This window comes from Procambarus clarkii, chromosome 1 (assembly GCF_040958095.1).
Source record: "Procambarus clarkii isolate CNS0578487 chromosome 1, FALCON_Pclarkii_2.0, whole genome shotgun sequence".
NCBI lineage: Eukaryota > Metazoa > Arthropoda > Malacostraca > Decapoda > Cambaridae > Procambarus > Procambarus clarkii.
Window position 1 is genome coordinate 33,276,764 of NC_091150.1, and position 16,892 is coordinate 33,293,655.

The following is a 16,892-nucleotide window of genomic DNA, read 5'->3' on the forward strand; positions in this document are numbered from 1 at the left end:
AACTACGTATAGCCCGTGCTACTTGGAACTTTTTGTTCCAGGTAGCGAATCTTTAACAACAACAACAGAGGGGCAGTCGAGACGTGCGGTCACAGCCAGGATATGTGAATGAGGAATCGTGTGTGTGAGAAGTGAAAAACGTAAGAACCATTTGAATTTCTTTAAATAATTGCCTCGTATGCGTGGCTGCTCACGAGGTTAGTCCAGTCTGATCTGCCTCCAAGCACCTGGAACAGGTGGGGGGAAATCTGAGAGACTAGGAGCATGCCGAACTCAAATCTAGTGTGTCTAGCATCGAGTTTTCTTACTCGTGCCGCTAATTATAGCAGACGTGTTGGTGATAATTACACCACACACACGTATCTATACCACGTGTAGGAAATATTTATGTTTGTGTGTATACAAACTGAAGAGATATGTCAGGTTAAGCGCACCGAGAACCTACAAAATAACAGATATATCACCCCACCGCCGCGGCAAACGTAGTCGATATCATTGTGGCCGCTCCCCTTAAGTCTACGATGAGCACAGCCCAGTGGTCAGAGACGCCAAGGATACAGGACAAGCAGGAGGCGCAGCAGCAGGTGCAGCAGCAGGCGCAGCAGCAACAGCAATGTGAGGGCGACACTCCCCACCCGGACGCTGACTCTGAGCTGAGGTGATGCGACAGGAATTAATGCAGCGTCCTAGACTCGTCAGCGGGCCAGGATTATCACGGAGCCTTGATGACACGCTCACCACGCTCCATCACGGCCGCCTCCCTCCCTCCCTCTTCTCCTTCCTACCTCCTTCACACCTCCACCTCCTTCTCCACCCCCCACCCCCACCTCCTCCTCTTCCTACGTCCATATCTCCTCGTCTTTTCTTCAAAACACCTTAAACTCTTACTCTTTCTCGTCCTTCTAAACCTCCCCCCCCCTATATATCCCCCCCTCTTCCTCCCTTCTCTCCCCCCCCTCCATCACTTAAACCCTAAACATACAACCCAAGCTTATCTATGCTACACATCGTTAATCCTTCACCCCTTTCCCCATTTCTCCTTTCTCTAATTCTCGTCTGTTAAGACGCTCAGCTCTCCCCCCTCCCTTCCCCCCCACCCCCTACCTTCCCCCCCCCCACCCCCCTACCTTCACAGCACAGCCGTGGGAACATTCCTGTCTTGTCAAGACATGTTTCGCTTGATGTGCAGGAATGTGTGAGGTGATGTGCAGGCGTGCGTGAAGTCATGTGAAGACACGTGAGGTGATGTGAAGACATGTGTGAGAGGAGCGGTGATGTGGCACCGGCGTTTCTTGAACGTTGGAGCACATCTTGGCGGCTCTTGTTAGTGCAGGAACGTCTTGTGCCTTGACATGGCCGGAATTAAGAAATTGGAGTCTGCCGAGTCTCGAGAAGAATTTCATTGCAAACAGGAAAGTGGAAAAGAGGTGGGAGGGGGAAGAGGAGGTGGTGCCAGACAGAGGGAGAGGTAAAAGATAGGGAAGGTGGAACAGAGGAAAAGAGCGAAGAGACATGGGAGGGGGAAAGAGAGGGAGGGTCGAAGCGAGACGGAAACGGTGAGACAGGAGAGGGGGAAAGAGATGGGAAAAGGAAGGGGGGGGAGACAGACTGGTGCAGGACATGTTGGAGAGCTGATGGGTCACTGCTCGGATTTGTGAGTGCTGGTGGAGGGATTTGTGAGTGCTGGTGGAGGGATTTGTGAGAGCTGGTGGAGGGATTTGTGAGAGCTGGTGGAGGGATTTGTGAGAGCTGGTGGAGGGTTTTGTGAGAGCCGGTGGAGGGATTTGTGAGAGCTGGTGAAGGGATTTGTGAGAGCTGGTGGAGGGATTTGTGAGAGCTGGTGGAGGGATTTGTGAGAGCTGGTGAAGGGATTTGTGAGAGCTGGTGGAGGGATTTGTGAGCGCTAGTAGGCACAAATGAGAGAGAGAGAGAGAGAGAGAGAGAGAGAGAGAGAGAGAGAGAGAGAGAGAGAGAGAGAGAGAGAGAGAGAGAGAGAGAGAGAGAGAGAGAGAGAGAGACAGAGAGACAGAGAGACAGAGAGAGAGAGAGAGAGAGAGAGAGAGAGAGAGAGAGAGAGAGAGAGAGAGAGAGACAGAGAGACAGAGAGACAGAGAGAGAGAGAGAGAGAGAGAGAGAGAGAGAGAGAGAGAGAGAGAGAGAGAGAGAGAGAGAGAGAGAGAGAGAGAGAGAGAGAGAGAGAGAGACAGAGAGACAGAGAGAGAGAGAGAGAGAGACAGAGAGAGAGAGAGAGAGAGAGAGAGAGAGAGAGAGAGAGAGAGAGAGAGAGAGAGAGAGAGAGAGAGAGAGAGAGAGAGAGAGAGAGAGAGAGAGAGAGAGAGAGAGAGAGAAATGAAGCATCATCTAGCAGGAGAGAGATAACAAAAACACACGCATATATAGAAGCGCATCATCTCATAACCATTATTAAACTGCTTATCAGGGTTTACCGAGACAAACCATAAATATTTCGACCAGCCAATCTAACGGGGGATGCAAGTCCCATTCGTCGCCAACTGAGATTGATCCGAGAAGAAATATTGAGCTCGTAAAGGCTGATTAATCGACGTTGTAAATTCCAGGATGATGGAGCTCGCTAGTTACCAGAGTAAACACAAGGATAAACATTTCGCCAGTTGCCATTACCTCGTCAAACCTGTGTAACAGTATATGGCACAATTTTACTTTTATATTTGTGTGTGTATCCGACTACCGATTAGCTGATGAACAAGGGTGGTCGGCTGTGTACTCACCTAGTAAGTACACCCCCTTCTGTATTATGTGTGCTGTAGGAGGTTACCTTGAGGTGCTTCTGAGGCTTAGCGTCCCCGCGGCCTGGTCGTCGACCAGGCCTCCGGCTGTTGGACGCGGCTGCTCGAAGCCTGACGTATGAGTCACAGTCTGGTTGATCAGCTATCTGATTGGAGGAATACAGAAGGGGAAGGGAATTACCAGGGGAAGGAATGGTGCCCAACAACTAGGACGGTCGGGGATTGAACGCCGACCTGAATGAAGCGAGACCGTCGCTCTACCGTCCAGCTCAAGTGGTTGGCTGGAGGAATAATAAGTGGTCATAAAGTGGGTAAAAGTGTTCCTTTATATCCTGACAGTAACATCAGTGGGTGCTGGACCCTTGTCTGTATCCCAGTCTGTTGTTATTCTTGAATTCATATTACAGAGCGACGTTCGATATATTATCGCCCTGCTCTAATCCCATACACATCTTTAGGCTTTATACAAAAAAAATTCCCACGCTTTTTTTGTATGAAAAGGTTAAAGAAGCCGTTCGATATTTATTTATTGATTTATATTTTTATTGAGGAATTATCTAAACTTAATGAATCGAAAATAAGTATTTAATAGCAAATTTTCTTGCGTCAATTCTCATATGTATATCGCCTTATGTCAGTGATCATATCCACATTTACTATATGACATGACAAATTCATGAACTGATCACTATCCGTAACGTTAATTGATCTTATCAATCATCATAACAGTTGATCGCTATCGTCACGTGAATTGATTTAGATCTACCATTATACGAATTGAATGTCATCACATAAATTGCTTGCTATCACATAAATTGCTAGCTATCACATAAATCGATCGCTATCATATAAATAGATCGCTATCACATACATTGATCGTTATTACATAAACTGATCGCTATCATTACATAAATTTATCGCTATCACCACAAAATTGTATTCCCATTATCAGGTGATTTAATAGCTATCATCCGTATCTCCATTATAACACCATTGTCTTGTTACCTTACCCAAGAATATCTAAAGCATTCATCATCACCGAGTCTTTTGAATATCAGATAAACTTAAAATCTTATCCTCACTTTAATAAGACTTTATCAAAATCCTCAAATTAGGCAAAATTGTAATTAATTTTATCAATAAAGATGTTAATAATAATAATAAGTTAAAATCTTAACAGAAAACCCGTCAAACTTACACGAAGTGCAAATCATTTCAAATTGGTATAAACTTATCACTCGTGTCTGTTTATATAAGATTTGTAAATAGTCCAAAGTTCCTTACTCAGTCGAAATGGATTTATATTAAATTTTAAGTTCTATGATTCACTTTATAAGCTAACACAAAGTAGAAATCACATCAAATACCAAATATAATTCTTTTAGTGATGAATAGTAACTTTTATCATCTGTTCTACATCAGCATAACACTTTTTCGTAACAAAAATCAAGAGAAAATAATTATGTCGCCGATGCATGCTACCAAATGGAGTCGAACCATACGGCAGCTACGTCATAATCCTCCTACATCGACTCTCTGCACTATCTGAGGGAATCCAATCCGGAGAAGCGACCTCCCCATCGATCCAGGGCCGTGGCGAGAATCCCTATCACCCCGGGCAAATAGTTTATATCCCGCCCCACAATCCAATCTTTAGGCCGTACTTCCCATTGACACTTCCCGCCAAAAAGTCAAGCGCGAGCCAATCTTGGTGGCGGAGGGGCGGGGCGGGCACGCGCCGGCAGTTCACGCCAGGGTGTGCGTTACTTAGCATCGCGGGGAGACCGTTACCCTGAGCTACGGTGATAAGCAAGGGCCACCCATTCCCATTCCCATTCCTCTCCTCATTTACCCTCTGTTATTTGTTTCTCCGTTTTCGCACGGATCTCAGAGGATTGCTCATAAGTGTTATCTCAAGTCCGGGCGTTTGTCTTTAGGATAACATTGATGGTAGTACAGTATAAGGATATAGGCGATCGTGGAGATGTGAAGAGGATGAATCGTAAAGAGAGGTGTGTTTTCCCCCCCTCCCGTCCCTGGTTCTTGGCTATCTGCTGGAAAGGGAGGAGCAGGGAAAGAGAGTAGTAAGGGGGAAGAGGAGTAAGAGGAGCACGTGGGTGAGGAGTGAGGTGCTCCACTACACTAAGTGATCGCATGGAGAATATTATCGCGCAGCTGCAGCTCATGTTACACATGCAGACGTTGCAGGGTCGGGCTGACTACCCGGGTGTTAAGGCCGTAGTGGTTGTGCATGGTCTGTGACGCTGACGGCCCGGGCTCACTCTCAAGGTTACCTCTTACTACTATGTTAAAACATTCACTACCACCATGGACTCGCTTATCAACACTGTCCATACTGTGCGTATGGACAGTGTTGATAGCGTAGCCTAAGATGACTATGACTATCTAAAGATGACTATCTAAGATACTAAGCCTAAGATGTGTCCATCTCAGACTTAGCGTAGGGTCTTAGCGTAGCCTAAGATGGACAATGTTGATGTTGTCTATCTTAGGCTACGCTAATACTATTGAATGCGTGTCCAGTCACTGCTAAATTAGTTTGATTTCTGTACTTAGGTACAGCAACATATATATACATTTCTGAACATGATGTAACTCTGGGAGTACCCAGAGCTCCTGTTCAATTCTCATCGCGGCTCCCACTGATTCTCTCATAATTTTATTATTAATTGGTATAAATGATTTCCGAAATTAATATATTTTTAATGAACAGAACTTTGACAGTATCTGCAGTTTCTAAGTAGGCTTTAACATTCTTAATAAGTAATGAATGCCGGAAGCTCATTATCTCGTACGCTGGCTAATATATTGTATATATATATAAAAATATATATATATTATATATATATTATATATATATATATATTATATATATTATATATATATATTATATATATATATATATATATATATATATATATTATATATATATATATATATATATATATATATATATATATATATATATATATATATATATATATATATATAACTTTACCACACTACCGTGGTTGTAATATTTTATTGACCCTTGGCACTAGGAGCCTCAAGCACCAAACCTCCAGCATGAGAGATAGTTGCTCTATTAACTGTGCCTGTTTCCCTAGCCGGAGGTCGGGTGTTCGAGGCTCCTAGTGCCCAGGATGAATGGAGTATTACACCCACGGTAGTGTGGTAGACACTTAAATAAATAAATAAATATATACACACATTTATATTATATATATAATTTGTTTTTCACAGGCAAGTATACAAAAATAACCCAGTTGCATAGTTACACCTCTGAGATGACTCATTTTATCACACAACGAACAAATAAATTCCTATATATTCGGAACATCATCACCGTGTGTGTATATGTCAAGCTCAAATATTTAATATGTAGTTAACGTCACGCTAATTCTTTACTGTCTATCAAATGCAAAGAGACATTCAATCCAATCCATCAGGAACCTCATCTCCACCTGACCTATTCAAGAGTATGTCATTCGAGCACTTGCTGGGCGCAGCAATTAAGTGCCTCATGAGTCATTTAACCTCATTTCATAGCGATGATTGAATGATTTGAATCTATTTCTTGTAAAGTTAGATGGTAGGTTTCAGTAAACATAACATCGCTTCGTTAGCCTTGTAGCAGACAGCCTGCGTTAGTTATAAGCACTGGGAGACCCGTTCCAGCGCTGCCAACGTCTCTGTCTCTCGCACTTCCCACCCCTCGCTCCAAGTTAATCTCAAAGACGTGAAGGTTTGATTCTTGTTACAGGAAAAACAAGATGGCGATTTTGATTGTATTTTCGACGGATGCTCTGACTTTTGAAATGGCACAGACATATGAATATAAAGATATACAAGAAGAGTTTGGTAAGAGGATTGAACAGCTCTGCATGTGGCACCACTGCCCCGTTTTCTGTGATGGACGGAGAAGTGTGTGTCTGTTTATTACCAACCCGCTGACAGGTGTATTTGCTGCGCCCTTCCTCTGCTTTTGTTTCCCTGTGTTTGTGTTCATGGAATACAGAACAGATGTGACACGGTCAGCGATGGATGCAGCGGGATAGTACCTAGATAATAGTCATTACTCTGGGAGCTGGTACATGTAAACAAAAACCCAGCTGCCATTCCTACTATACTGAGTCTTCCTTGCACTGGGGAGGTGCGGCGAGTTCCTTTCTCGCTGGACACAATTTCGGCCTCATCCACAGACATACGTCTCCATACACACATTTCCTCTTGTCGCTGGATCTCCATTCCTCTCTTTCTCTCTCTCTCTCAGCTTTTTTCTTGTTATTCTCTATCACTTTTTATTTTTCAGATTTACTTAATTATCGAAGAGTATACTGTATAGTGAGTTAGCCTCTAACTACACTGTTACACTGAAGTGAAAATGATAAATATAACCGTTCTGGCAGTATGGGCAAAGTGGGACTTTCTTACTATTGATCGACTCGTGATACCATTCCTCACATGGTCACTTTGGGTTCAGTGCTGGCTCCGATAACGTGGGGCTTTGGATGTCGTCGTGGTTTGGATATCGTGGTGATTTGGATATCGTGATGGTTTGGATATCGTGGTGGTTTGGATATCGTGGTGATTTGGATATCGTGATGGTTTGGATATCGTGGTGATTTGTGTATCGTGGTAGTTTGGATATCGTGATGGTTTGGATATCGTGGTGATTTGTGTATCGTGGTAGTTTGGATATCGTGATGGTTTGGAACTCGGGATGGTTTGGATGTCGAGGTGGTTTGTGTATCGTAGTAGTTTGGATGTCGAGGTGGATTGTATAAACCACTACCACCACCTATAAAACAAGCTAGTACCACTAGACAAGAGGGAGAAGAGTCTGGTCACCTGCCTGCTAGCAACTACTAGCCACTCACTGAAAATAACGCTTCAAACTAGCAGACTCATTCAGGTATGTTTACTGAGACAAGAAAATATACATCTCAAAGGGATAGAGTAGTCTTACCACACTCCCTCCCCCACCACACTGTCTCCAAAGAAACAAACAACCAACGGACAAGTTACCTGGTCACATCCCACGCAAGAAAGGACGGAAATTATGATAAAGCGTTAAACCAGAATGATTATATAGCACATGAACGGGATATCAGGACATTTGGGATATGTGGATGGGGGTGAAAAAATGGTGCCTAAGCACTTGAACAATTGGGGATCGAACATCGACCCGGCAAGAGCGAGGGCTTCGCTCTACCGATCAAAGTGAATATGTAGCCTCATGGAAGAATAACGGGTAGATTTCAGCACAGTATTGTAGACGCCCCAGGAAAGTGAACATAAACCCTAACAAACTATGATACATTGTAAAAATTGTAATTAAAGTGTACATGACACTTAATAATGTTAGCTGTTGCAAAGATTAAAGGGAATTAAAGTAGACAGAATTTTCAGGAACACCAATTGCAGACAGAAGCATGTCAGCTTCTTCAAATCAACTACAGTAATACATACGCTTATAAACTATAATACACACATATACCATGGTTTTATGTGGATATGTTCTTGCTTCTACACCATAGTGTTATGTGGGTGTGTTCTTGCTACCACACCATGGTATTATGTGGATGTGTTCTTGCTTCTATCTACACCATGGTGTTATGCGGGTGTGTTCTTGCTACTACATCATGGTGTTATGCAGGTGTGTTCTGGCTTCTACACCAACACACCCACATAACACCATAGTGTAGAAGCAAAAACACAACCACATAACCTAATCACCAGTCTTTGGAACTCTCTCCTGTGTGTGGGGTGTGTCTTAGAAACGCTCTCTAAAGATAGGCTCTCTAAAGATAGGCTATCTGACACGTCTTCATCATGTCGATCCAAGGCCACATTTGTTATTGCTGGTAATTATTGCATATACAAGCACGAGTCATCAAAATATCATCACCTTGACTGGAACATATATAGAAGAGTAACAATTCTGACCACGTACATTTTAACTTGAGTGATAAATGTATCCTACCTTTCGTTGACGTTGCCAGTTGATACTGAATGATCGGTCAAAATCCCACTCACAACGCGTTTCAAACGGAATCACAAAAAGAGTCCTATAGAACACCACACAAATCTGTTGAGTAATGATCTATGATAAATTATTTCCACGTTAAAACCAATTAAAAAAAAAAGTAAAAAAAATATTGTACATGAGGAAATATTGCAAACACAATGTTTATGAACATGAGGAAATATTGCAACCACACAATGTTTATGAAATTACATAATGTTTATATGAACATAATATTTATGAGAAAATAAATCAACATTGCAATCCCGAAATATTAATGACAAGGAAATGCAGTAATATTATTTGTCTAAAAACATGAAAATTGTTAACGCTTACTAATAATAATTTCATATTCAACTAGTGTGGCTTGAAACTTGAGAATGCTATAGGCCTAGAAATACCTCGATATTCGGCATCCTATCCCCGACAGAGAGCATTTCTTAAATAATTTGGTAACTTATATTACTGAATAACAATAGCTTTCACAATATGCACAACTACTAGAAATAATTTTCAAGGAAATATAAAAAAACATTTAAAGTCAGTGTGGCGTAGCGGTAAAATTCTCGTCACGCGAGCAATTTACCTGAATTTACCCGATGGGCCACTAACACTAGTGGCCTCCACAAGGTCAGGAAACCGGCGGCTTGTCAAAGGCACCCCCCAACTTGTCCTGATGATATTTTCCGGCTGGATTTTGAAATGTAACAGTTTTGGCTATAGCTTCGGCGGGTAGTCCATGAGCTTATAACCCTCTGGGTGATACATCATGTGTGTTTCGTCCTGCATTGTGGCTTGTTAACCTTTCGGGCCAGGGTTAGAGTACTGGGGCCAGATTCACGAAGCAGTTACGCAAGCACTTACGAACCTGTACATCTTTTCTCACTCTTTGGCCGCTTTGTTTACAATTATTAAACAGTTAACGAGCTCTGAAGCACCAGGAGGCTGTTTATAACAATAATAACAGTTGACTGAGAAGTTTTCGTGCCTGTAAACTATTTAATAAATGTAACTAAAGCCGTCAAAGATTGAGGAAAGGTGTACACGTTCGTTAGTAGTGGCATACCTGCTTCGTGGATCTGGCTTCAGGTCAGTGAGGGTAAACTGGGCGCCAAACTGTTAGCTCAGTAATAACTGGGAACCTGTAGTTGTTAATAGGATTGGAGGGTCGTGTTCCAAGGGAAACTACCAGGGTACGTAAGGCTTTAGATACATGGATACATCAGATATGGGAAGAGAAAGCCCTAAGCCTGCTAACATGGGTTGTGAACTCGTTTGTTCCTGTAACCATACGTGTAAATGAAATGTAAAAAGGATCCTCACCTTATACGTAGACTGAGCCCGCGCTGGACGCCGTCCAAGTGCCGCGTGACGCAGCTCTGGCGGAGGAATACACTTCGTGTACCATCTATGTAATATATTTATCTCCAAATAACTACAGTGAAAATGAGACTACAAGTATGACATAATAGCAATTAAATAATACAATAATTTAAAGTCTTAAACAGAATTTAAATGGAACGTGTTTTTTCCAAAAACGTTCAATATTAAAAGGTGAATATTTATTTGCCCATGCTATTCACATATTTAGACTTTACCATATATCAAATCTTTACAGAAATAAAAGAAATATAAATGAATCGTTGCATAAAAATTACACAAATGTTGGTGGTTGACAATGCTGAGGTGTGGGTTAGAGAGAAAGTAGTGCCCTCACTCCCGCCAAAACCGCCATGCGCCCTCTTCTCCTCGCCGTCATGTATTTATCTTCTCCCAAACTCACTTACTCCACTCTTTTTATTCCTCACCATGGCTAATTTATGATTTTATCTCTCTGGCAGGAAATTAAGACGCGAAATAACTGCAACGTTCCTTCGCTGCAATATTATAACAATCCATATCGTTATGTCAACACATTTTCACTATCATGGATATGATCATGATTATACTGAGCAACTTCACTATGATACTCGATATTAAGCCATGTTATGACCACAGTATTACCTAACTTTGGCAGCAGCATTTGTTACCCTGACGATAATGCTTAGGCGCCAAACCCATCAAAACTAGAGGCTTTGTATTTTTAAAGAACCAAAGCTAGTTTGGTTCAAAATACAAATACAAAAAATATCTCAAGAAGAATATGATAACCGTTTACTGGCTATCGGGTTTCTACTCTCGCCACTGAGACTAAGAATTGTGGAAAACGTGTTATTATCACTCATCATTCTCAGAATCATTTATGGCGACAAATTTCGCTATCATACTAGCTCGCTATCCTAGCCTTGTCACCGTATATTCTACAGTGACACATTCGGTGTCTTGACACAGTGTTATATAGGACAGATCGTACAATATGTGCTAAAACATATAATATGTGCTAATACCATAATAGGCTACCAGTGGATCTTATTTTTCTCTATTGAAGATTCCTAAATATTTAAATTATGAATTTATCACGAATGCATATTCATTGTGTAGGCCTATATAATTATGTCAAAATTTGTGCATCCTTAAGGAACTAGCAAATTAATAGCAGTAAACACCTCGGCTTTTTACCTTATATTTAACATGGTAATTACAGCGGCGTTTCGGGATTTGTTCATGCTTGATAACAGGTGCTGCCACAGGTACAGGTGCTGCCACAGGTACAGGTGCTGCCACAGGTACAGGTGCTGCCACAGGTACAGGTGCTGCCACAGGTACAGGTGCTGCCACAGGTACAGGTGCTGCCACAGGTACAGGTGATGCCACAGGTACAGGTGCTGCCACAGGTACAGGTGTTGCCACAGGTACAAGTGCTGCCACAGGTACAGGTGATGCCACAGGTACAGGTGCTGCCACAGGTACAGGTGTTGCCACAGGTACAGGTGCTGCCACAGGTACAGGTGCTGCCACGGGAGCTGCCACAGGTACAGGTGCTGCCACAGGTAACATGGTACAGACCAGCGTTTTTCAAACTTTCTTTACTGCGACCCACACCAAAACCTTAGTCATGTATTGCGACCTAGTCTGCCTATGCGTAATAAATCATCATAAACTCTATGAATTTGTTCATTTATTTATTATTATCACGTAATAACTACATATTTATGGATGGAACCTATTCCATTAAATTACAAATTTATATTTATAGGAATAATATAGAAAAATAAAGAGACATTTTGCATGAAACTAGCAAAAGAGACAGTAAATAATATATATATATATATATATATATATATATATATATATATATATATATATATATATATATATATATATATATATATATATATATATATATATATATATATATATATATATATATATATATATATATATATATATATATATATATATATATATATATATATATATATATATATATATATATATATATATGACAATGTCAGACCACGGAGGAAAAATGAAACAGGAATTTCCTTAAGTACTTTCTTATATTAAATACATCTTCAGAAGGTCCTTCTGAAGATGTATTTAATATACGAAAGTACTTAAGGAAATTCCTGTTTCATTTTTCCTCCGTGGTCTGACATTGTCACATTCTTAATCACGTGTTTATTTTCGTGATATACACACACACACACATATATATATATATATATATTAGTATATTTTGGTAGCAGTCTTTCCTGTAGACATATATTATTAAATATGACCGAAAAAGTAAGATTAATAATTCTAACACGAATTTTCTCAATCTTTCGTACATTACGCTTCACTGTTGGAGGTAAATCAAAAATCACTTCTCCAAAATTCATTTTTATTTCTAGTCTGACGCGACACGGGCGCGTTTCGTAAAACTTATTACATTTTCAAAGACTTCACAAATACACAACTGATTAGAACTTGCGTTTCCCTGATTTTATATCTACATTTGAGTGAGGTGGGAAGGGTGATGTGGCATTACATTTGAGTGAGGTGGGAAGGGTGATGTGGCATTAACACAAGACAGAACACTAGGGGATATTAATAGGGTATTAAAAGTATCAACACAAGACAGAACAGAAACAATGGGTATTGAATAGAAGTGTTTGTAAAAAGCCTATTGGTCCATATTTCTTGATGCTTCTATATTGGAGCGGAGTCTTGAGGTGGGTAGAATATAGTTGTGCAATAATTGGCTGTTGATTGCTGGTGTTGACTTCTTGATGTGTAGTGCCTCGCAAACGTCAAGCCGCCTGCTATCGCTGTATCTATCGATGATTTCTGTGTTGTTTACTAGGATTTCTCTGGCGATGGTTTGGTTATGGGAAGAGATTATATGTTCCTTAATGGAGCCCTGTTGTTTATGCATCGTTAAACGCCTAGAAAGAGATGTTGTTGTCTTGCCTATATACTGGGTTTTTTGGAGCTTACAGTCCCCAAGTGGGCATTTGAAGGCATAGACGACGTTAGTCTCTTTTAAAGCGTTCTGTTTTGTGTCTGGAGAGTTTCTCATGAGTAGGCTGGCCGTTTTTCTGGTTTTATAGTAAATCGTCAGTTGTATCCTCTGATTTTTGTCTGTAGGGATAACGTTTCTATTAACAATATCTTTCAGGACCCTTTCCTCTGTTTTATGAGCTGTGGAAAAGAAGTTCCTGTAAAATAGTCTAATAGGGGGTATAGGTGTTGTGTTAGTTGTCTCTTCGGAGGTTGCATGGCTTTTCACTTTCCTTCTTATGATGTCTTCGATGAAACCATTGGAGAAGCCGTTATTGACTAGGACCTGCCTTACCCTACAGAGTTCAACTCTGTAGGGTAAGGCAGGTCCCAGTATATAGGCAAGACAACAACATCTCTTTCTAGGCGTTTAACGATGCATAAACAACAGGGCTCCATTAAGGAACATATAATCTCTTCCCATAACCAAACCATCGCCAGAGAAATCCTAGTAAACAACACAGAAATCATCGATAGATACAGCGATAGCAGGCGGCTTGACGTTTGCGAGGCACTACACATCAAGAAGTCAACACCAGCAATCAACAGCCAATTATTGCACAACTATATTCTACCCACCTCAAGACTCCGCTCCAATATAGAAGCATCAAGAAATATGGACCAATAGGCTTTCTACAAACACTTCTATTCAATACCCATTGTTTCTGTTCTGTCTTGTGTTGATACTTTTAATACCCTATTAATATCCCCTAGTGTTCTGTCTTGTGTTAATGCCACATCACCCTTCCCACCTCACTCAAATGTAATGCCACATCACCCTTCCCACCTCACTCAAATGTAGATATAAAATCAGGGAAACGCAAGTTCTAATCAGTTGTGTATTTGTGAAGTCTTTGAAAATGTAATAAGTTTTACGAAACGCGCCCGTGTCGCGTCAGACTAGAAATAAAAATGAATTTTGGAGAAGTGATTTTTGATTTACCTCCAACAGTGAAGCGTAATGTACGAAAGATTGAGAAAATTCGTGTTAGAATTATTAATCTTACTTTTTCGGTCATATTTAATAATATATATATATATATATATATATATATATATATATATATATATATATATATATATATATATATATATATATATATATATATATATATATATATATATATATATATATATATATATATATATATGTTGTACCTAGTAGCCAGAACGTCGTACTTGGCCTACTATGCAAAGCCCTATTTGCCTAATAAGCCCAGTTTTCCCGAATTTATATATTTTTCATTTTTTTTTTCTTATGAAATGATAAATTTGTCCATTTCATTATGTATTAGTTAATTTGTTTAAATTTGAGTTAAAACTAACGAAGATATATGACCGAACCCAACTTACCCAACCTAACCTAACCTAACCTATCTTAACCTAACCTAAACTAACATAACTAAATCAATAATTTATATTCTTTATATAATATAATAAAAATATTTAAAATGAACCAACTGGAAACATTTTATTGAAAACAAAGAAAATCACTCGGCCTATTAGGCAAATCGGGCTTTGCATAGTAGGCCGAGAAGTGCGTTCTGTCTACTAGGTACGACATATGTATATATATATATATATATATATATATATATATATATATATATATATATATATATATATATATATATATATATATATATATATATATATATTAGTATATTTTGGTAGCAGTCTTTCCTGTAGACATATATTATTAAATATGACCGAAAAAGTAAGATTAATAATTCTAACACGAATTTTCTCAATCTTTCGTACATTATGCTTCACTGTTGGAGGTAAATCAAAAATCACTTCTCCAAAATTCATTTTTATTTCTAGTCTGACGCGACACGGGCGCGTTTCGTAAAACTTATTACATTTTCAAAGACTTCACAAATACACAACTGATTAGAACTTGCGTTTCCCTGATTTTATATCTACATTTGAGTGAGGTGGGAAGGGTGATGTGGCATTACATTTGAGTGAGGTGGGAAGGATGATGTGGCATTAACACAAGACAGAACACTAGAGGATATTAATAGGGTATTAAAAGTATCAACACAAGACAGAACACGAAACAATGGGTATTGAATAGAAGTGTTTGTAGAAAGCCTATTGGTCCATATTTCAAGACTCCGCTCCAATATAGAAGCATCAAGAAATATGGACCAATAGGCTTTCTACAAACACTTCTATTCAATACCCATTGTTTCGTGTTCTGTCTTGTGTTGATACTTTTAATACCCTATTAATATCCTCTAGTGTTCTGTCTTGTGTTGATACTTTTAATACCCTATTAATATCCTCTAGTGTTCTGTCTTGTGTTAATGCCACATCATCCTTCCCACCTCACTCAAATGTAATGCCACATCACCCTTCCCACCTCACTCAAATGTAGATATAAAATCAGGGAAACGCAAGTTCTAATCAGTTGTGTATTTGTGAAGTCTTTGAAAATGTAATAAGTTTTACGAAACGCGCCCGTGTCGCGTCAGACTAGAAATAAAAATGAATTTTGGAGAAGTGATTTTTGATTTACCTCCAACAGTGAAGCATAATGTACGAAAGATTGAGAAAATTCGTGTTAGAATTATTAATCTTACTTTTTCGGTCATATTTAATAATATATATATATATATATATATATATATATAACTGAAAACTCACACCCCAGAAGTGACTCGAACCCATACTGCCAGGAGTAACGCAACTGGTATGTACAGGGACGCCTTAATCCGCTTGACCATCACGACCGGACAATAAGGAAGTGATAGCCTAAGCTATTTGAACCACTTCCCCGCCGGCACTCTGATAGTAATCTTGGGGATAGCATTTTATCAAATCACCTCATTCTTTGGGGCAACACGTGAGGAACACAAATGCAAACAAGCCTGAATGGTCCCCAGGACTATATACAACTGAAAATTCACACCCCAGAAGTGACTCGAACCCATACTGCCAGGAGCAACGCAACTGGTATGTACAGGGACGCCTTAATCCGCTTGACCATCACGACCGGACAATAAGGAAGTGATAGCCTAAGCTATTTGAACCACTTCCCCGCCGGCACTCGGATAGTAATCTTGGGCATAGCATTTTATCAAATCACCTCATTCTTTGGGGCAACACGTGAGGAACACAAATGCAAACAAGCCTGAATGGTCCCCAGGACTATATACAACTGAAAACTCACACCCCAGAAGTGACTCGAACCCATACTGCCAGGAGCAACGCAACTGGTATGTACAGGGACGCCTTAATCCGCTTGACCATCACGACCGGAAAATAAGGAAGTGATAGCCTAAGCTATTTGAACCACTTCCCCGCTATGCCCAAGATTACTATCCGAGTGCAGGCGGGGAAGTGGTTCAAATAGCTTAGGCTATCACTTCCTTATTGTCCGGTTGTGATGGTCAAGCGGATTAAGGCGTCCCTGTACATACCAGTTGCGTTGCTCCTGGCAGTATGGGTTCGAGTCACTTCTGGGGTGTGAGTTTTCAGTTGTATATAATCCTGTATAGTTGTATATAATATATATATATATATATATATATATATATATATATATATATATATATATATATATATATATATATATATATATATATATATATATATATATATATATATATATATATATATATATATATATATATATATATATA

At 39.8% G+C, this 16,892-nt stretch overlaps 1 protein-coding gene across 1 annotated transcript; it reads right to left on the minus strand.

Annotated features, from left to right (window-relative positions):
* Positions 1 to 11,346: 11,346 nt before the first annotated feature.
* LOC123754341 (cyclin-dependent kinase inhibitor 1C-like) lies at positions 11,347 to 11,754 on the minus strand. Its single transcript, XM_045736651.2, has one exon. The coding sequence runs from the start codon at positions 11,752 to 11,754 to the stop codon at positions 11,347 to 11,349; it is 408 nt and encodes a 135-aa protein (XP_045592607.2).
* Positions 11,755 to 16,892: the final 5,138 nt, after the last annotated feature.

Bases quoted from the DNA above. Each gene is read 5' to 3' on its own strand.
- LOC123754341 (XM_045736651.2), bottom strand. From the start codon at position 11,754: ATGTTACCTGTGGCAGCACCTGTACCTGTGGCAGCTCCCGTGGCAGCA.